A 22,463-nucleotide genomic window follows, 5' to 3' on the forward strand; every position below is an offset into this window, starting at 1 on the left:
CATAAATGTTTTAGACAGAAAAAATGATAGGCTTGATGGATGACTACCTTTGGCCAATTCTACAAAGCTGGTAGCCTCATCTGCCTGACATTTGTGGTGCACGACATGCGAGTCTTTGATGAAGTTGGTCTCCTCATGGGAGCATTTGGACAACTTAACCTCTAACACAGGGAGGGACTTGGGCATGAACCACAAAGGCACAGCCGACAAGAATGTGATGAGTCCTGCTATGAGGTAGCCCAGCCACCATGCGCCCACCCAGCGAGTATCTCCTGGTGTGATTGTAATACTCTCTATAAAAAGATAATAGATACAGGTATTAATACCTTATATCCACTTATGAATGTATACAGTTATGTTTTCATGCAAATAAAGCACATTTTGGTAAGGAAAAACAATTATCAATTATACTGTTCATTTGGTAATATTATTATCAGGGCTATTAATGATTGACTATATCCGCAGTTCCGGAATCCTAATATATTAGCAGTTTATGATATTTATATTGATTTTTATCTGACAATTTACAAACAGGGGATATAAATACAGTTAATATGTCATGACAGCATATTTTTCCTTAGCCAGCACTGGGAAGTCAGGTCCTGCTTTAAAGATGTAAAAAGGTGTTTGATGGCTATGGGGCTTCTTAGCATTCTACCCACAGTATTAGTTGATGTAAATTTGCTGGTGTGTTTGGGATCATTGTTCTGTTGCATGATCCATTTTCAGCCCAGCTTAAGTTGCTGGATAGATGGAATAGATGGAATATACTGTGGGACTCAAAATTCAGCTGAAGAAGTTCGGAGAAAAACAAGTCAAGTAGATGAACCAATGCCCATGGATCCCAAATAACAACACCCTGAGGTGAAAAAGACCTAGTTGGCAGGGTGCCCCCATGAGCTCCCACCATTCAGGTCACCTTCGATGGGACACCTGTCACAGCCCTGCTGGCCGGGAGCCTTCCAATTCCCTAAATCTATGGGGATTTCGATGAGGTTCCCTATGCTGAGGTCTGGTTCAGGAGCTAAGAAGGCAACTTGTTGATACGCACAGGTCTGATCTTTAACTTACCCGTACCTTGCCTGGCTTTGGCAACCTGCTGCCCACCACCAGCCAAAGGAGGAGAAAATATTCACCAAGTCGCTGGCAATCAGCATGCTACAAATGCTGGGCTTCTGATGAGAGAGGGGGCAGCTCTGACACAGAAGTAGAAGTGAAAATACTCAAACCAAGGGTGTGACCTCCTAATAACACCCTGTGCCAAAATTGACATGGAGATGCACCTAGCCTGCATACATCTAGGGACAAGAACATGCTGGAGAAAAATACTAAACCAATTCCACTTAGCAGGTATGGAAGCTGAAATAAAAGTCTTTTATCAGTCTGCTTAAGAAACTCCTGGGCAGGAAAATGGCCCTTATCAAAACCCAGGTTTTCTTCTATTCAGACTTTGGTAAGTCTTTCCTAGTGCCTACAGACACATCCAAAATGTGCCTCGGTACCATCCTCTCCCAAGAGTCTAAAGACACAGGGCACACTAATGTTAATAGAAAACCTACCCCAGCTGAAAGAGAATATGCAGCTAGGAAATAGAAAACCCTCACCTCACCATCAATTGAGCAATAGAAGACCTCCTCTACTACTTGGCAGCAGGTCACCACTTTAAATTAGTAAATAAATCTCTTACAAAGGTGAATTGTAGCACATTGCTTTCTCTCTATACGGGACTTTTCATTTTAGGTCCGGCATACTGTAGGAATAAAACATGAAAATGTAGATGGCCTACTAAAATTCGCACTCTCCCCAGAACCCTTTCTCATATTAGCTATTAGGGATATACAATCTGGATTCTATGTTGGTGGGAGGTTTCAGTTTTACAAGATGGAAAAAAAAAACCTGAGTTTAGGGTTGCACTGACTGTTTCATTAATTTTAAAGGAAATCATGTGAATCTGCGTAAAGGTTTTTCTGAATGGACCCTCTGATATGGAGATAGTTGTCCCTTTAAGCTACTTTTAAGCTCTGTCCAGAGAACTCTTTTTTATTGTTTTAAATAAATGAGTTGTACATTCATTCAAATGGTGACTATTCTGCATGTTCTCAAGTGAAGTTTGGTGTTCCACTGGGTTCAGTTTTAGGCCCACTGCTTTTTTTTCCTCTTTACATGCTTCCTCTGGGCAACATAATTCGTAAGCATGGTATTAGTTTTCTTTGTTATGCTGATGACACACAATTATACGTCTCAACAAAACCAGATGAAAAAAAAACAGCTTAATTAATTTGAGCAATGTGTGAAGGTCATAAGAGACTGGATGTTAATGAATTCCTTCAGAATTTCTAGTTATAGGATCACATGCAGCTATAAGGAAGCTTTATTATCACACTGTCACTTTAGATTGCCTTTTTGTTCCATAAAGTGCAACAGTAAAAGACTCATTTGAAGCTCATGTAGATAATATTACCAGGATTGCATTTTTTCACCTCAGAAATATTGGCAAGATAAGGAATATATTGTCACTGAATGATGCAGAAAAACTAGTTCATGCTTTTATCACATCTTGGTTGGATTATTATAACACCATTCTGTCTTGTTGTTTAACGAGGTGCATAAACAAGCTTTAGTTAGTCCAGAATGCAGCAGTGAAAGTCCTCACTAGAACCAGAAGATATGAGCACATCACCCCTTTCTTATCCACACTGCACCGGCTCCCTGTGAAATTTTGCATCGATTTTAAAATACTACTTTTGACTTATAAAGCATTAAATTGTCTTGCATTAAATCAGTATCTGAGTGAACTGCTAGTGTCTAGTAAGGATCCAGGCTGCTGTTCAGTACTGCAAATTATGAAAACTAAAGCAGGGGGTGGAGCATTTTCTTACAAAGCTCCAAAGTTATGGAATAGCCTTCCAATTAATATTCTGGACTCAGACACAGTCTCAGTGTTTAAGTCTGGGCTAAAAACCTATTTATTTAGCCAAGCATTTTTATAAATAGATTAGCCTTAGGTAAAGGAGCAGATCTGGGGGACTCATGGACGTAGAGTATTATGGTGAACTGGTATGTTTAGATGCTGTCCTCCTCACTCTCATTGATCACTCAGGTTTGTTGACGGTGAGGTGATTGTTTGCTTTACATCTCAGTTCCCCCTCATGTCTGTGTTTCCTTCTGGGTACTGTCAGGCTTTCTGCCCACCCACCCTGTGCTATGACCACTTTCACCTTGGCCATTTATTTTCCCATGATGTCATGCTCCTCACATGTGGTCATGTTTTCCCACCATCAAGTTTGCACCTGAATCCATCTCCACAGCCCATATCCTCACCTTCTCAGATGTGAGGACATCTGTCTGACAGCTAAAGCTTGAGGGAAATCAAATCATGAAACAGGACACCAGTGCATCTACATCAAAAGGGCTAAAAAATCAAGGATTTGTAATGTTCAAAGTAACCAAATGTGAAATGGGTAAAGGTGTAATAGTAAACCTCAACCCAACTGAACTATGATTCCTTCAAGTTATCGCTGCTAAAGGTGGATCTACAGACTATTAAATCATTAAGATACTTAGTATTGCAGACAATTTTTTAATTTTGGCTTCATTTTTGTCAAGTAAATAATGGCATGGCGGCACTCCAGGGTCCAGGTTTAATTCCTGGCCAGGATCAATTCCCGTTTCTCTGTGCATGGTATTCTCTCCCTGTGTGCCCTGCAATGGATTGGCACCCTGTCCAGGGTGTACCCCGGCTCATGCCGTAAGTCTTCTGGGATAGGCTCTAGGCCCCCCTACGATTCTGAATACAAGATAAAGTGGTATAGACGATGAGTGAGTAAGAGAAATAATGGCATGGTGTTGCATGTTGTTGTTAATCTGAGATTGTATTTGCCTAATACTGAGACCTTTTAGAAAAAAAACACATAGAATTAAAAGAGGAGATACTAACATTTACACATATACATTTGCTCTAAGTCTCTAAATTTTGAATTTATCATGTTTTGGTCATATGTAATATCTGGCACAGTACAAACCCAAACAATTATAATACTGTCTGGGTCTGACACCATGCAACAGACTGGCAAGCAAATTCCTGCCTTTGCCCAAGATTAATGAAATTGCTTTTACTCCTCCGCAATAGCTGTACTATTTATTGAATACATTATTTATTTAAACTTATTATTAATGTTCACTTTTTTTAAAAACAGTCTGACAATGGGTATCTGTGCGCATTGACAAAAAGAAATATCTATCCAGAAATAAATTTCTTCTAAGAGCACAAGAAGAACAGGAAAAAAAACTAATTGTTGGAGCTGTGAGTAGTTAGTTACCTTTCCCCTGTAATCCATCACAATGACAAAATAATTTCTGTGTAAGTTAGCATACAAGAGAAGGTAATTGGCTTTTTGCTTGATATAGGTGCAGAAATTACAGTAATTCCTACAAAATTGGCTAGGGATTTAAACATCCCATACAAGAAAACTAAACTGTGTTTAACCGGTGTAATAGGTAAAGATTCTGTTTTGTATGAAACTCCACCCATAGAGATACAATTAGGCCCAAAAGCTCTGACTACAAAATTGCTATGTGGTCCATTAAACACAAGTGCAATTGTAGGCATTAATCTACTGAGAAAAGTACATCTAACTTTAGACATGTCTTTAGAATCTGTTAGCAGTTTCCTTGTGGATTCTTCTGGTTCAGAATAATAATTAATGGTTTATTCACATTTTTTGTTAGATGTGAAGCCCTTCTTGTTATGCCTTGTGCAAAGAACCATCTGAATTTTGGGGGCAGTGGTAGCTCAGTGTGTTAAGGCCGGTTTGATCACCGGTTTGAGCCCCAGCTCCGTCATGTTGCCGCTGTTTGAGCAAGGCCCTTAACCCTGTCTGCTCCAGTACAATGGCTGACCCTGCGCTCTGACCCCTGCCTACCAACAAAAAGCTGGGATATGTGAAGAATTAAGTATTTCACTGCATATCTTACTGTGTATGACTGTGTATGTGACAAATAAAATGGGAATTTTCAAATTTCAAACATTTTTTTTAAAATTCTACAAATAATGCAACCACTTCTGAGTATGCTTTCTTGCAGAATCATCCTATTTAGGCTAAAGACAAGAATGATTGCGGTCTTCTGACAGGTGTAGACCCAGTCAAATTAACAGGAACTCCACTCCTGTTACCACACAATATCCAATCAGTTAGGAAGCTTTACAGGGAGTCAAACCTATTGTAGAAAAATTCCTGAAACAAATTGTGCTAGTTAAAACCAACAGTCCCTGTAACTCGCCCATATGGCCCATCAAGAAAGCCAATGGGACACGGAGACTCACCATAGACTACAGAGTAGCCAATAAACACATTGATAAAATCACCCCCTAGTAGCAGATCCATCTACAATTTGTAATGGCTTACCATTAGATTGTAAAGGTTTTTTTCAGTAATCAATATGTCTAATGGATTCTTTTCTGTCCCTTTGCACTCTGACAGCCAGGCGTGGTTAGCTTTCACAGTTGACTATGAGCAATACCAGTGGACTCATCTGTCGCTGGGATTTCAAAAGTCTCTGACCATATACCATCAGGCTGTCAGACGTGATTTGTGTGACCCAGAATGTCCAGTCAAACAGTCGACTATGATTCACTTTGATTGCCTCAACAGATAATGATGTTCATCAAATTGAATTGGCAGCATTGTTAGACTATTTGTATGAAAAAGGACACAAATGCAGCCTTCACAAAGCTCAAGTTGCAAAAACCAAGTCACTTATCTGAGTCAAACAATTGGTACAGGACATAGATCCATTACACAGGATCAAGCCACTTAAGTCAAAGCAATACCTCCGCCTACTACCATTAAAACATTCAGATTATTTTTTAGAAACAGCTGGTTTGTGTAGACCATGGATTAAAAACTATGCCTTAATTGCTCAACCGCTCTATGACTTGTTGGAAGGCCAGATTAAAGATTCTGATACTGTTTGTATAGAAGAAATTCATCTCAAAGCTTTCAATGCTTTAAAGAGAGTATTATGTCAAGCACCAGCATGAGGAATTACACAATCTGATAGGCCCTTTAGGCTCTATGACTGCATGTCTAATGCAAGATCATGGGGGCCGTTTATGCCTAATTCATTACTATTCTGGTAAACTTGACATAGTCGCTCAAGGTATGGGCCCATGTCTTAGAGCCGTGCGAGCAGTTCATCTAGCGCTTCAAGCTCCATCAGGAATGGTGTTAGGACAGACCGTAAATGTAAGATGCCCTCATGCAGTGTCTGCATTAATGAATCAAGCAAAAGTCACTTTTGTCACCTCTTCTCGTTGGGGAATTTGGTTAATAACTCTCACAACCCCCAACATTGTTTTACAGTGTGCGTCAGTCTCAAACCGATCCACATGTATGATGTCTGCAATGACTTAAGTTGTATTAGAGGAGAAAAAAAAAATGACTCACAACTGTGTTATCTTACACATCTTACATATGTACCTACAAGTGAAGTAGCAAAAACTCCCATGGAGAATGCAGAATTGGAGTTGTTTGTTGATGGTTTAGCTCAAGTTCAAGGCCACAAACGAGCAGATCAGGCAGTAACCATCATTGAAGTGGTAGCTTTAGGTTGTCTTCCAGATCATTTTTCAGCTCAAGCTGCAGAACTAGTAGCTTAGAGCATGCACTCTAGCTTCAGGGTCAGTTGCAAATATCTACACTGATTCCAGGTATGCTTTTGGAGTAATTCATGATTTTGGTGTCATTTGGCAAGGTAGACAGTTTCTAACTTCTGCTGGATTCCCTATTAAGCATGCTGGATTAGTGAAAGATCTAGTGTTTGCCATTTACCTTCCAAAGAAATTAGCTGTGATCAAAGTGAAAGCACATCTCACAACTAATACTACGGAAGCTAAAGGTAATGCTCTTGCTGATGTAGCTGCTAAACAGGCTTGTTTCTTTGCAACTGTACAAGTGTGTTTAGGTAGTACAGCAGAGAAGACCATTCTGCCTCCTGAATCGATCATTGACCTGTACAAAGACGTCCCTCTATATGAAGCATGGACATGGTTAGACAAAGGACTCACAGTGAATTAATTCAGCTGCTGGACTAAAAGGGGGAAAGTATAGAACTTAAATAAGACTTAAATAAAGGAACACACTTGACAGGACAGGTGGTCAGTGTCTAAAATGTTGAAGATTAAGTAGAATCTTTACTTCTCATACAGGCCACAAGCATCAGGACAGGTTAAACGAGCAAACAGAACAATCAAGGCCAGGCTAAGCAAAATTCATCAGGAAGGAGTACCATGGGTCGAAGCGCTGCTGGTGGTACTGTGTAGTATGAGAGCATCACCCAACAGATCAGTAGAACTGAGCCCTCATTACTGAGGTTATTACTGGACACCCAATGCAAATGCCAGGTGTGATTGATCTTAGAAATGCTGATGTACACTTTGCTTCAGATGCCCTGGTCGCTTACTGTAAAAACCTCACAAAGGCAGTACAAAGTGCCAGAGAGAGAGAGAGCTGAGTCGTGTTGCCAGACTGCACCAGAAGGTGGAGACACAATCGTCCCAGGTCAGTGGGTCATGATAAAATCATTTAGAAACAAGCCATTAGAGCCTAAGTGGCACGGACCACATTAAGTGATGTTGATTACAGCAGCTGCAGTGTTATGTCAGGGAAGGAAAACCTGGACTCATGTGTCACAATGTAAAGGTGTTCCCCCACCTGTAGGGATAGGATAGGACACACGGACCAGTGAGGAGCCCAGGGAAGAACTCAATGCAACAGGTGTCTGAGACATTAACCTTTTGTCTTTATGTACTTCCTGACCACTGGGTAGGGTCGCAAAGTCAATGTGAATGCTAATCTCAAGTTCAAGTTTAAGTTCAAGTAGGCTTTATTGTCACTTTAACCATATACAGTTAGTACACAGTGAAACTAAACAACGCTCCTCCAGGACCAAGGTGCTACATGCAACATAAACTTACAACATAAATTAACAGAGAAGCTAAACTAGCTAACTAAAAGGCCTAGTTAGCTGGCTAGCAGAGACAGGTCAGAGAGACCTAACATAAAATTTACAAAAACTAACTAGGCAAAGAAGACTATCTACAGGTTTTTTTTTAAACAGACAACAGAAAGTGCACGTGCAAATGTGCAAACAAAAGCAACAAAGTGACAGTGCGACAAACACAACATAATAATAATAATATGGCCAGGCTGTGCCTTTGTCTGTGTAATAATGTGAAGGTCTGGGCGATACTGTTAGGCTGATTGGATTCGCACAGGGTCTGATAAGATCAGAGCTGAGTCAGACTTGGATGCCTACAGCGACGCACGGCGAGTTCTCAATTAAGAGTAACTTCTGCTTGAAAGATATCCTAACGTCTCCTGGCCTCTGATTCAACAAAGGAAAAACGTTCCCAACAAGCCAAAGGAATTTGTAAAGTTGGAATCATAATTTCTAAATTAAATATTGTTAAAAACAGATTGTGGCTGATGAAAAAAGAGGGAATTAAAAACTGGGGCATCTTACCACCATACTGACAAACAAGCGTGACAAACTAAATGTTAAGCTGGTCTTTCAGCACTGGATAGCTCTGGTCACACCCCCTATACGTATGTGCATAATTCATACTTACAAAACATGCAAGTTATACATAATTCAGACAAAAGAACCTTTAACCCTCATAATTACAGTCTGGTACACTGAGATCCAGCCAACCCAGCATAGCACCCCAAATATTAAGACTGAATATTAAGACTTTTTATTGCTTAGCCTCTGTAACAGAACATAACTATTGCCTCTTATGAACTAAAGCGCATTACAATTAAATATAATTGAATACATTTACAAACATAATTTATTGTATAAATAGATGTACTATGATTATGTAAACTGTAAAATTTTTTTATTATTTTGTATAGATCAACATACTTATCCAGGCTAACACCAAATAACACATGACACATGTGATCTTATTGAGAAGATTTCTTTATCACCTCAAAAATATTTCAAAAATAAACATTTAAATTATTTCCAACTCTACTCTAGCAAGTTCTCGACTATGCATATATGACCTGAAATAATTTGCAATACCTTACTACATACGGGTTAACCCCTGGAGGGCGCTCTGGGGACATGAAACCGTGTCTTGTATTTTGTTTGGGACATCATATCTTGACATGTGTTTCCGGACCTTACTTCCCAATGTGCTTTTCACTAGTTATGTCATCTCATTTACAGTCACCTGACATTAGACATTAGTCGGATTTGTTTGTGTATAAATAGGCCAGGTCTTGAATTTGTCTTTGTTTCATCTGTTAATGATTGTGCTGTTATATGTATCACTGTTTATTTCCTGCCTAGTTAATCACAGAACCCACTTCCACTCACCCATGTTGACGAATCCAATGTCCACATATAACTTTGCACAAAGAGATCCAAGCAGATAGCCGAACACTGGCCCGATAACCGATACTGTCTGAACAAACCCTGAAAAACACAGCAAGAATAAATTGCGTCAGTAGGCAGGGTGTCATGGAAGTGCTGGGAAGGTGCTGGACTTCACTTCCCAGCAGCCATATGCCAGTATCATAGACACATGTTTTGAGTTTAATTCCTGGTCATGTTGCACTTTGGTCTTGTTTATTTTACATGACCTTGTAACACATAAACTTGTTTATGTAGCTCTGAACTTCCTTTTAAGGAGTACAGGTGAGGTCTTCAACCCCAAGAGTACAGGAACAACTGTTAAGCATGGTGGTGGGAGCATCATGCTATTGGGCTGTTTTGCTACCAGTGAAATTAATGTGTTACACAAAGGGAATTTAATCATAAAGAATGAGGAGAAGAGTTCTTCAGCCAAACATTAAATCATTAGCTAGAATGTATTGTTCCAACAGGACAGTGACATCAAAGCACATAAGCACACACTATCACTTAGCCCTACAGTAAACCTCCAATGTAAGTTCAGAGAACAGAATACACTCAATCACTAGCTATTTCACATGGACACCTTTTCTTTAATCTGATTTAAATCATTGTAAATATAAATTCCAACTTAACTGTTTACCTGATCTGATGTGTGCTTTACATGCATACAGCATATAATTAAAATCCTGCCACATTAGCTCTTTTGGTTTTTGATTGGTTATATGAATTCAATCCCATTAATGATCGGTAAGATGCGTCACTGCACATGATAAACATCATGGTACAGAACCTAAGACCAGCCAGTCAGTGTCCATTTTTAGCCAGAGACCACCCAGTGGATAAAAGTTAAAATTGGCGGGGTAGAGTTGTTCTCAAAGAGAACTTATCTCAGAGACATTACATTTACCTCCCTTACATCAGTTCAGTCAATTAACAGAAGGAGTGACCGGCTGATCCAGGTGGTGTCTGGAGATGGTGAGACAGGATGCAAATGCAGGTGGTTGTTTATTAAAGTTCTATTATAAGTGACAGTAAGATAAATCCTGCCTATGCACCATCATAAACCAAGAGCATAAAGGTTAATATTTCATACCAATGTAGAAGGCAGCGTTGTCCTTCAGAGCATAATCGTCTATGTATGAGATTCCCAAAGGCTGTACCGGTGTTTCTCCAATTCCACGCAGGATGTTTCCCAGTAATATGTAGATCCACATGGATAACCTGGACTCATTCTCACAACCTGATGTAAAAAGAAGTCCAAATTCAAAAGTACCTCCCATAAAACCAATTGAATTGATAGTTTCATGTACTGATGTTCATAAACCGAGTAAATTGTACCTGTGTGTAATACTGTAGAAGGGTGGCTACCCACAGACAGCTTGCTCGGTGGACTGGCTGGACATGATGTGATGTGTGACGAGTTCACTGAAGATCTAGATGTTTCAAACTTATATCTGAATACCAAAAACAAATAGTTCAGTTGTTTTGATAAGTAGGCACAAAATAACAGCAAAATGCATATTTTATGGCATAACATGAATTTCAGTGTCCACATCGGGGAATTTGATCCATGTCAAGTTAGTTTATGAAACCTATTCAACACCCACAGCTAGTATAGATCATTTCTCTAGTCAATTCCATGGCTAGATATATGTTACCCCATCTGTGAAAACCCAGGTAAAGTCTGTGTTTGTGATTAAGTGTTTTCTAGCTCAGTGGTAAACTGCTCGCTCTATCACCCGGAGATCTCTCGTTGCCCTACGTATGCACCGATCGGTCGGTGATTTATGAATCACATTTCATCTCATGCATTGCAAGCAACTGACTGGCTGACCGAGCTGAGACGTTTGATCAGGTGGGAAAATAGAGAGCCAAAGGAGATACCTGCTGATGCTTGTCAGACTTAATATATACTGATATAGTAATTCATGCTAAAGGACCAAGTGTATACATGAGCATACTGAAAGAAGTTGGACATTTTTTTAAAATCCTTTTTTGATAATTTAATTTTTTTGATAAAATAATTTAATTTTTTAAGAAACGTTTTGTTTTGTGTGGCTTCTGTATGTGTAATTTAGTTGTAAAGGTCTTATGGATATGACAACAGAGAATATTAAAACACAGCTGTGACAGTTAAAGGGAGTGAAGTAGAATGTTATGTTACCTTCCAGAAATCTTTATTTGAAACAACAACAACAACAACAATGATAATAATAATGATAATAATAATCATAATAATAATAATAATAATAGAAGTATCATCTAAATGAATTGTTCAGGAACAGGACCTTAACAAGTGTTTTAACAAAAGTGTTAATGCATGCATTGGGATGGTTGCGCACTGTAGCCCTTCAGCTTACCGTCCAATAATAAAATGAGGGAGTGCAATTAAGAACGTCCCCAGTGACATCAGAAGACACCCAGTGGCAATGATTTTTGGGCGATGAAGCTTGGCACCAAAATAACTGACAAAAGCAATAACCAGCAAGTTACCTATCAGAGAAAAGAAGAAGCAGTTGAAGAACAAAAAATGGCTGTTTATATACATACAGTATATGAGTTACATGCTTGTGTTTTTGACATACATTTAAAAACCATACCTAGTCTGGCCATCAAATCGAAAAATTATATCAATATTTATTTTAGTTGTTCAAACCTAAATACAAGTCTTTGTACATTTGGTACAATATACAATAAGAAGATTATAAATCAAAATGGTTTGAGATTGGGGTTGGATTTGATGAGGTTTCAACTTTAATTAGATCTACTCCTTGTAGATGGGTCCAGTAAAATATACAGTATATAAAAGAAGGATAGGAGAGGTGTGCAATGAACACCAGTGGCAGGAGCGGTAGTGTTGGGTCAGTCGACATTAGCTCCGCATCAGGGGGAGACTGTCACAAGGCGACGCTAATCGAGAAGAAACCAAGCGCAGATGAGTGACAGTGGCATCTGACGAGAGTCAAAAAGCAGAATTCAATTTCCATCTCCACGGACGCGAGAGAGGATGACGCTCCTGTCCATTCACAAGAAGCGCCGGAGCGCGAGAGAAAGAAGGGGAGACCCCGTCTCGTGCACATCTGCCAAATCTGCGCGTGGTCCCCAGAAATGCACCGCAGCTCGTGGCTTCTCTTTAAAGAAGGCGAGCCGCGCGTGAAGCACTTTAATCGGGAGGAGGTCACAGTGCTCACACTCTCCCTGAAGCCTGAGGAGAGCGTGGTTTTTCCCCAAACACTCGAAGCAGAAGGTGTGGAGATCGCCCTCCGAATGAGGTTTATCACACGGAGGGACGCGTCTAGCCTGAAACTCTGCCATATCGGTGAGTTAAACACTCCTAATTTTGCTTGTTCACACACACACGCAAACACAACAAAGCAGTACTGAACACAAAAAGATCTGAGGAATGTTTCCGGTTCACTCCTGTTTATAACCTGCAGGTGCACATCAGATGACGTCACCTGACCGACGTTATATAGGCCAAAAATTTGGCGTGTTTAAAACACACATGCTTCACAACTGGCAACACAAAAGATGTTCCCATAGCGTTTTCGCGGGGCATCGAGTGTAGCTTTTGAAAGGGAACTACAGCAGGGGGCGGAGCTTTTTCTTACAAAGCCCCAAAATTATGGAATAGTCTTCCAAATAGTGTTCGGGACTCACAGTCTCAGTGTTTAAGTCCAGGCTAATAACCTACTCATTTAATCTCTCTTTCTCTCTCTCTGTCGAGCTACACGTGTCGTTCCTGAGCTGCCAGTGATCCAGACTCCCTCTGCCCTCCGGACCTGTCTGACCCATCCTGGTGCCCAGCTTCTGGCTGAAGATCTCGTCACGTGGATGCCTGTCCTGACCTGTCATCTTCTAAAAAAAAAAGCCCAGATCTCAAAAAAACAGACACATGTTCACTCTGGGAAACACCGCCCTAGAGCACGTGTTACACTATAACAACCTGGGACTAAACCTCAGTACCTCAGGATGGTTTGATCTGAGAGGGAATCCACTGACAAAAAAGGCTGGAAGAGCTCTATGTGCAATCAAGAAAAGGTTCTACTCCTTAAATAATCTTTGTGTAAAAACTTTGATAGCGTCATTGCGCCTATTGCGCTGTACGGATGGAAGGTTTGAGGTCCAATCAGAAAACAGGACTACATTAGCTGGGACAAACAACCCACAGAGTCCCTGCATGCAGAATTCTGTAGAAATCGTCTTAAAGTTTAGATAAAAACACCAACCGGTGCATGCAGGGCAGAATTAGGCTGATTCTTGTTGATTTTAGCTGTACAGAACAGAGCAGCACAACTCTATAAACATCTTAAATTGAATAATGAAAAGACCCTGCAGTATGAAGCACTGAGAACCCGAGAGCTCGGCTCTAAACCCAGTCCCCTCTGTCAGCTGGTCCTGAGACTCACTAACACACTAACCCCTAACACACTGCAGTCTCAGAGCAGCACTGCTCACCACAGTCTCATCAGAATCAAACACACATCACTGATCAGATGAGGAGAGTGTATCTGGAGCACTGGGACAGTCAGACCCAAACCCAGTCCAGACTACACTGCTATCGGGCCCTAAAGAGAGAGAGGAGGAACCGGCAGGGTGTCTGAATTTTCCTAATAAACTACAATTTAATATCACTACTGTTCATATAGTTGCTATATTTGTTTGTCTTCTTCTTCTTTGTCTTTCGGCTGTTCCCTTTCAGGGGTCGCCACAGCGAATCATCTGCCTCCATCTAACCCTATCCTCTGCATCCTCTACCCTCACACCAACTAACTTCATGTCCTCTCTCACTGCATCCATAAATCTCCTCTTTGGTCTTCCTCTAGACCTCCTGCCTGGCAGTTCCAACCTCAGCATCCTTCTACCGATATATTCACAATCTCTCCTCTGAACATGCCCAAACCACCTCAATCTGGCCTCTCTGACTTTATCTCCAAAACATCTAATGTGGGTTGTCCCTCTGATAAACTCATTCCTAATCCTATCCATCCTTGTCACTCCCAAAGAGAACCTCAACATCTTCAGCTCTGCTACCTCCAACTCTGCCTCCTGTCTTTTCTTCAGCGCCACTGTCTCTAAGCCGTAGAGCATCGCTGGTCTCACCACTGTCCTGTACACTTTTCCTTTAATTCTCGCTGATACTCTTTTATCGCACAACACACCTGACACTTTTCTCCACCCATTCCAACCTGCCTGTACCCGCCTCTTCACCTCCTTTTCACACTCTCCGTTGCTCTGGACCGTTGACCCTAAGTACTTAAAATCCTGCACCTTCTTTACCTCTGCTCCCTGTAGCCTCACCGATCCTCCTGGGTCCCTCTCATTTACACACATGTATTCCGTCTTGCTGCGGCTAACCTTCATTCCTCTGCTTTCCAGAGCACCTCCACCTCTCCAAATTTTCCTCCACCTGTTCCCTGCTCTCGCTACAGAGCACAATGTCATCTGCAAACATCATAGTCCATGGGGACTCCTGTCTTACCTCATCTGTCATCCTGTCCATCACCAGAGCAAACAAAAAGGGGCTTAGAGCCGATCCTTGATGCAGACCCACCTCCACCTTAAACTCTTCTGTCACACCTACAGCACATCTTACCACTGTCTTACAGCTCTCATACATGTCCTGCACCACTCTAACATACTTCTCTGCCACTCCAGACTTCCTCATACAATACCACAGCTCCTCTCTTGGCACCCTGTCATACGCTTTCTCTAAATCTAAAAAGACACAATGCAACTCCCTGTTACCTTCTCTGTACTTCTCCGCCAGCATCCTCAAAGCAAATACTGCATCTGATGTACTCTTTCTAGGCATAAAACCATATTGCTGCTCACAAATGCTCACCTCTGCCCTTAACCTAGCTTCCACTACTCTTTCCCACAGCTTCATTGTCTGGCTCATTAGCTTTATACCTCTATAATTGCCACAGCTTTGCACATCTCCCTTGTTCTTAAAAATTGGCACCAATACACTTCTCCTCCATTCCTCTGGAATCCTCTCACTCTCCAAGATCTTGTTAAACAAACTTGTTAAAAACTCTACTGCCACCTCTCCTAAGCACTTCCATACCTCCACAGGTATGTCATCAGGACCAACAGCCTTTCCACTCTTCATCCTCTTCAATGCCCTTCTCACCTCACTTCTACCAATATTTGCTACTTCCTGTTCCACAACAGTCACCTCTTCTACTCTTTGTTCTCTTTCGTTTTCCTCATTCATCAACTCTTTAAAGTACTCCTTCCATCTTCCCATCACCCTCCTGGCATCTGTCAGTACATTTCCATCTCTATCTTTAATCACTCTAACCTGCTGCACATCCTTCCCATCTCTATCTCTCTGCCTTGCCAACCTGTACAGATCCACCTCTCCCTCCTTACTGTCAAGCCTAGCATACAAGTCCTCGTATGCTCTTTGTTTGGCCTTTGCCACCTCTACCTTCACCTTACTCTGCATCTCCCTGTACTTCTGTCTACTCTCTTCAGTCCTCTCAGTGTCCCACTTCTTCTTAGCTAGCCTCTTTCCCTGTATACACTCCTGGACTTCCTCATTCCACCACCAAGTCTCCTTGTCCACTTTCCCCTTACCTGATGATACACCAAGTACCCTCCTACCTGTCTCCCTGATCACATTGGCTGTAGTTGTCCAGTCAACTGAAAGCACCCATAGCCTGTCTCAACTCCTCCCTAAAGACTTCACAATATTCTTCCTTTCTCAGCTTCCACCACTTTGTCCTCTGCTCTGCCTTTGTCCTCTTCGCCTGACTCACCACCAGGGTTATTTTACACACCACCATTCTGTGTTGTCTGGCTACACTCTCCCCTACCAACACTTTGCAGTCACTGATCTCTTTCAGGTTACAACGTCGACACAAGATGTAGTCGACCTGAGTGCTTCTGCCTCCACTCTTATATGTCACCCTATGTTCCTGCCTCTTCTGGAAGAAAGTATTTACTACTGCCATTTCCATCCTCTTTGCAAAGTCCACCACCATCTGTCCTTCTACATTCCTGTCCTGAAGACCAAACCTGCCCATCACATTTTCATCACCTCTGTTCCCTTCCTCAACATGTCCATTGAAGTCTGCACCAATCACCACTCTCTCACCTCTGGGGATGCTCTGCATTACTTCATCTAACTCAATCCAGAATTTCTCCTTCTCTTTTAACTCACATCCTACCTGTGGGGCATAACCACTAACAACATTGAACATTATCCCTTCAATTTCCAGCTTCAGACTCATCACCCTATCTGATACTCTCTTCACCTCTAGAACATTCCTTACAAACTCCTCTTTTAGGATAACTCCTACTCCATTTCTTTTCCTATCCACACCATGGTAAAACAATTTGAACCCTGATCCTAAGCTTCTAGCCTTGCTACCTTTCCACCTGGTCTCCTGGACACACAGTATATCCACCTTCCTTCTCTGCATCATATCAACTAACTCTCTTCCCTTCCCTGTCATGGTCCCAACATTCAAAGTCCCTACTATCACTCCTAAACTCCTGCCTTTCCTCTTCTCTCTCTGCTTACGAACACGCCTTCCTCCTCTCCTTCTTCGACCAACAGTAGCCCAATTTCCACCAGCACCCTGTAGGTCAACAGCACCAGTGGCGGTCGTTGTTAACCCGGGCCACGACCGATCCGGTATGGGAATTATATTCTTGATTCGCATCGTTGATTTGGCAAATGTTTTACGTCGGATGCCCTTCCTGACACAACCCTCTGCATTTATCCAGACTTGGGACTGGCACAAGAAGACACTGGATTGCGCCCCCCCGTGGTTGCATTTTGCTATATATGTTTGTATATGTTACATATTTTGTAATTATTAATGCTTAATGCTTAACTAATGAAATAGAAATCAACACAACAACAAATTTATAAAGTGAAATATGGCTCTTACATTACCAGCCCCTAATTGACAGGCAGGGAGATTTTTTTTATAGAGCCATGTAGTTTTACCATTAACGTTAATTAGCACTTTAAACCTTCTAAATGTATACTATTTGTCTTAAGGTATTCATATCTTTGCACGAAATATCTTTCACATATGAGGCACAACTTATCGATGGGTCTTTCCAGAGTGTTGGTCTTAGTTTGAACCAACACACGTCTCACAAGTCCTTTTTTATCAGGGAACACTTTAGTGATTCGTTCGACGACCCATGAGTTTCTTGGAGAAGACTCATCAATTATTAGATCTTCATCTCCAATCGTGAGGTTTTTTCTCACTTGAGACCATTTTTGGCGCTCCTGAAGCAGGGGCGATTCACGCACCCATCACTTCCAGAATAGGTCAGCAAGGTACTGAACTTGCTTCCACTTGCGACGTGCGTACTCCCTTTTGAAAAGGGGGGTAAGTTTGGCTGTTTTTCATCAGCAGCAGGTGGTTAGGTGTCAGGGGCTCCAGGTCTGTGGGATCGTCTGTAGCAGTGGTGAGGGGACGGTCATTCATTATTGCTTCCACCTCACACAGAAATGTATGTAAGCTCTCATCGTTTAGTGTTTGTTCTTTTAGTACAGACCTCAGGATCTTTCTGACTGATCTTATCTGCCTTTCCCATATTCCACCGAAGTGAGACCCAGCAGGAGGATTAAATATCCATTGTATCCCCTTTTGCATGAGGACGCCATCAATTTTTGACTGATTCCACTGTTGGATAGCTTTACGCAATTCAGTCTTAGCGCCTATGAAGTTTGTTCCATTATCACTTCTCATGACTGACACCTGGCCTCTTCTGCACATGAAGCGTCGAATAGCATTTAAGCAGGAGTCTGTATCTAATGACTGCGCGACTTCAATGTGCACGGCTCTTGTTGTCAGACAAGTAAACTATACACCATATCTTTACTTTACACAATAACATTACTTCTACCTCGTTTGACCTCGAAGGGTCCAAAATAGTCTACCCCTACGTTAGTGAACGGTGGGTGATCTGGTGTTATTCTATCACGTGGCAGTTCTGACATTTTTTGTTCGCTAGTCTTTGCTTTGATCTTTCTACACGTTACACAACTGGAGAGAAGATTTCTCACCAGCGAGTTAGCAGTTGGAATCCAGTATTTCCGCCGCAATTTTGAAAGCATATAATTCCTTCCACAATGTCCGACCTTTTCATGAATGTCTCTTAAGATTAAAGTTGTGATGTGTGAGTCTTTAGGTATAATGACTGGGTGTTTTACATGCTCAGGCATTGCAGATCTACCAAGATGTCCTCCAACTCTCAGCACTCCATCCTGCAGTACTGGATCCAGCCTTTTGCAACATGAAAATTATTTCTTTGAAATTTTTGGCTTTGAATGAACTTGATGACTTCCTTTTTTGCCCTTGTTAAGTCCTGAATTGTCAGAGACTTCTGGCTTCCTTCTGTCAATATATCTTAAAACAGTTGTACTGTTTGTCCAAAACATAAAGTCCAGCAATTCTAGTTCCAGTTGATCTTTCAATATTTTGTCATTGTTCACAGCAACTACTGCCGCGGTCAATTCCATTCGGGGGATAGTGGTTTGTTTCAGGGGTGCTACACGAGAATTCCCCATCATAAATGCAGTGTGTGAGTCCAACAGCATTTACCAACTTAAGGTATGAGACAACGCCATATCCCATCTCACTTGCGTCTGAAAAGTGATGAAGTTGTGCTGTAGTTGTGACGAAGTCGACTGGTTTTATGCATCTTGCCACACTAAACTCGGACAATTGATGGTTTTCGTAAATTCTGTGCAGCACAGCAATTTAAACTTATATAACTTTTGCAAATCATATTCGCGTTCGCCTTCGTTTAGGCACAATCGCACGTCTCTATTGCTTTCCGCAAAGTCTTCTAGCAGCCCTTTGTAGTCTGTATGGTACTTAGTTTCAACACAAACACGTTGTAGGCATTGTACATAAGCAACTCTATTTCGTCGGATAATGCAGTTGCAGTTTTATTTGATTTTTCCTTTGATAACACACGCGTGTTCTTTGGTCCACGTTCACATGCATTCAAATGTTCAAATGTCAGTTGAATTCTTTGTCTCTTGTTTTATTTTCAACATCAAAGTTTAACAGTTCTTATAGTTTTCTTGCATAAATCCACTGTGGTTACAACAACTTTGCTGTATCTTGTAGCTTACGGTCTTAAATTGCGGTTACAACGACTTATTTGCTGTATCTTTTGGATTACGGTCAAAAGCTTGTGTTCTCCACAGCTTCCGTATCCTAACAGATTTCTACCGTGCGCAATAGCCATGCAACTATGGAATGATGTCACAGATGGAATGATGTCACAGAACAACTTGCGATTATCATACTAAATGCTTAGCTAATAAACTTAATGCTTAACTAATGAAATAGAAATAAACACAACAACAAATTTATAAAGTGAAATATGGCTCCTACATTACTCACTTACCCTGGTAGCTGGGAAGGATGAAATAAAACTTAATCATCATGTACTAAATCCTTAGCTGAGAGAAATGCTGAGATTCGTAATTGACATGAAAGCTACACGTCATTCATGCTAGTTTCATGCTATGATATTTCTCTTATAAAACTGCTATGGAAGTAGCTGGGACAAAGCCTTTTACTTCCATAAAGCATTCTCTGCAACCTCAGGAATGATCTGATGCATGACAATGAAATGGCTCTTACCTATTTCAAAGCTGCCATCAATGATGCCTATTAGGTAACTGGGGATGTCAAAGCGCCGCTCCAGCTGAGTTATTGTGCTTTTCATATAGCTCCCAGATAAAGCCTTTGAAAAGTATGCAAAGGACAAGGCTACAAGGAACATCTGGAATGAAAGAGACATAGGTTTATCATTTTAATCACTTTCTCATATCCTACTACTGTGCCACTATAAATGAAGAAAATGAATTATGAATAATTTGGATATGTCATAAACCTTTGAATTTAACTTCTTGTCTATGTACATGACCTTTTAATTCAACTACTAGTCTGTGTACATGAGTGTGAGTGGCTGCAGGCTTAACCACAGGTTCTGGTGGGACAGGGCAACATTAACATATTTTTTCTTTTTCTAAGGCTTGCATGAGGAAACAGGTATATTCATTTATATTTCTAATATGGATATAATAAACTTGATGAAGTTCCTTTCCCTACTCCAACCTTTGCTATATAAATGTGTAGACTAGAAGATTGCAGTTTCTGACCACTAGGTGCATGAATAACTCTAGAAGCTACAGTAAGTGGGGAGTGATCACACTGACCCATTATTACATAACATTCAGGGTTAGAAAAGAAATCATTGGCTAATATTTGTCACATAGCAACTTACATTAAATAAGGTAATTAGTATTTCAACTGAATTTTGAATATATGGAAATGTAAATAAGGACTTTATTTTTACATTTCCATATACTAATGATATACTGACAGATATACTGTAAATGACAGGCGCTATAGCTGAGCCTCAACACACCAATGCAACTAGACAGATCACAGCTCAATATGGGTACACAAAAAACAATGGCGTAGACATAAATGCGCACTTAAAGTTAGAGCTAATGCCTCTAGTTATTCTGTTTAATTGTTTAAAGGCTTTTAAAAGTTGAGGCTTTGTGATCTCTAAACTGTAAGAAAGGTTTATCTACAATGTGACTGCTATATAATGATATATATCTTTCTGTAAAATTATTTTGGAAAGTCATTCTGATCTGAATAAAAAGACATGTTCAGAAAAGCTATTAATTCCTTATGTACAGTCAGGTCAGTGAGAGTCATCTGGATCCTTTCTTGTGAAACTTTATGCTGAGAAACAAAGTCTACAAAGGTACAATACTGTACAATATTGTATTAAAAAATACTGTTATTGTTATACAGTGATAATTTATGAAGCCTGCTCATACACTGCATAGCAAAAATACATAAACTAATAAATAAATAACACTGTCATTTTTCATTTAATCTTGATAATGGCTATGGCATGTTTTCAATAAGCTTGTTAAGGTCCATACACTGTGCTGGCAAATCAATGTGTGAAAATAATGTCTCATGCTCCCTGAACCACTCCTTCACATTTTGAGCCCAATGAATCCTGGCATTGGCATCTGAGAATATGGCCACGCCGTTAGGGGAAAAAAATACATTGAAGGAAAAACCTGGTCATACAGAACCTTTAGCTTGTCAGCTGACTTCATTTTGTTTCCACATAACATTGCTGAACCTAGACCTGACCAACGAAGCAACCACAGATCATAACACTGCCTTCAGAGGCTTGTAGTAGGCACTATGCACTATCGCTTCATATGCTTCCAAATCACTTTGGAACGCATGGAATCTAGACTTATCAGACTACAGTGGTGTGAAAAACTATTTGCCCCCTTCCTGATTTCTTATTCTTTTGCATGTTTGTCACGCAAAATGTTTCTGATCATCAAACACATTTAACTATTAGTCAAAGATAACACAAGTAAACACAAAATGCAGTTTTTAAATGATGTTTTTTATTATTTAGGGAGAAAAAAATCCAAACCTACATGGCCCTGTGTGAAAAAGTAATTGCTCCCTGAACCTAATAACTGGTTGGGCCACCCTTAGCAGCAATAACTGCAATCAAGCGTTTGCGATAACTTGCAATGAGTCTTTTACAGCACTCTGGAGGAATTTTGGCCCACTCATCTTTGCAGAATTGTTGTAATTCAGCTTTATTTGAGGGTTTTCTGGCATGAACTGCCTTTTTAAGGTCATGCCACAACATCTCAATAGGATTCAGGTCAGGATTTTGACTAGGCCACTCCAAAGTCTTCGTTTTGTTTTTCTTCATCCATTCAGAGGTGGATTTGCTGGTGTGTTTTGGGTCATTGTCCTGCTGCAGCACCCAAGATCGCTTCAGCTTGAGTTGACGAACAGATGGCCGGACATTCTCCTTCAGGATTTTTTGGTAGACAGTAGAATTCATGGTTCCATCTATCACAGCAAGCCTTCCAGGTCCTGAAGCAGCAAAACAACCCCAGACCATCACACTGCCACCACCATATTTTACTGTTGGTATGATGTTCTTTTTCTGAAATGCTGTGTTACTTTTACGCCAGATGT

The 22,463-nt window shown here is 40.7% G+C and overlaps 1 protein-coding gene across 1 annotated transcript in view; it reads right to left on the bottom strand.

Moving 5' to 3' along the window:
- The window catches only part of slco1c1 (solute carrier organic anion transporter family, member 1C1), a 43,240-nt gene that overhangs the window by 7,404 nt on the left and 13,373 nt on the right, over positions 1 to 22,463 (bottom strand). The window contains exons 3-8 of the mRNA XM_053509068.1: positions 20,058 to 20,199; positions 11,784 to 11,916; positions 10,762 to 10,877; positions 10,517 to 10,663; positions 9,385 to 9,483; positions 48 to 293 (exon numbers count right to left, since the gene is read on the bottom strand). Coding sequence (XP_053365043.1) covers positions 48 to 293; positions 9,385 to 9,483; positions 10,517 to 10,663; positions 10,762 to 10,877; positions 11,784 to 11,916; positions 20,058 to 20,199 — 883 coding nt within the window. The remainder of the gene's footprint in view (positions 1 to 47; positions 294 to 9,384; positions 9,484 to 10,516; positions 10,664 to 10,761; positions 10,878 to 11,783; positions 11,917 to 20,057; positions 20,200 to 22,463) is intronic.

Source organism: Clarias gariepinus, chromosome 12 (assembly GCF_024256425.1).
Source record: "Clarias gariepinus isolate MV-2021 ecotype Netherlands chromosome 12, CGAR_prim_01v2, whole genome shotgun sequence".
Lineage (NCBI taxonomy): Eukaryota > Metazoa > Chordata > Actinopteri > Siluriformes > Clariidae > Clarias > Clarias gariepinus.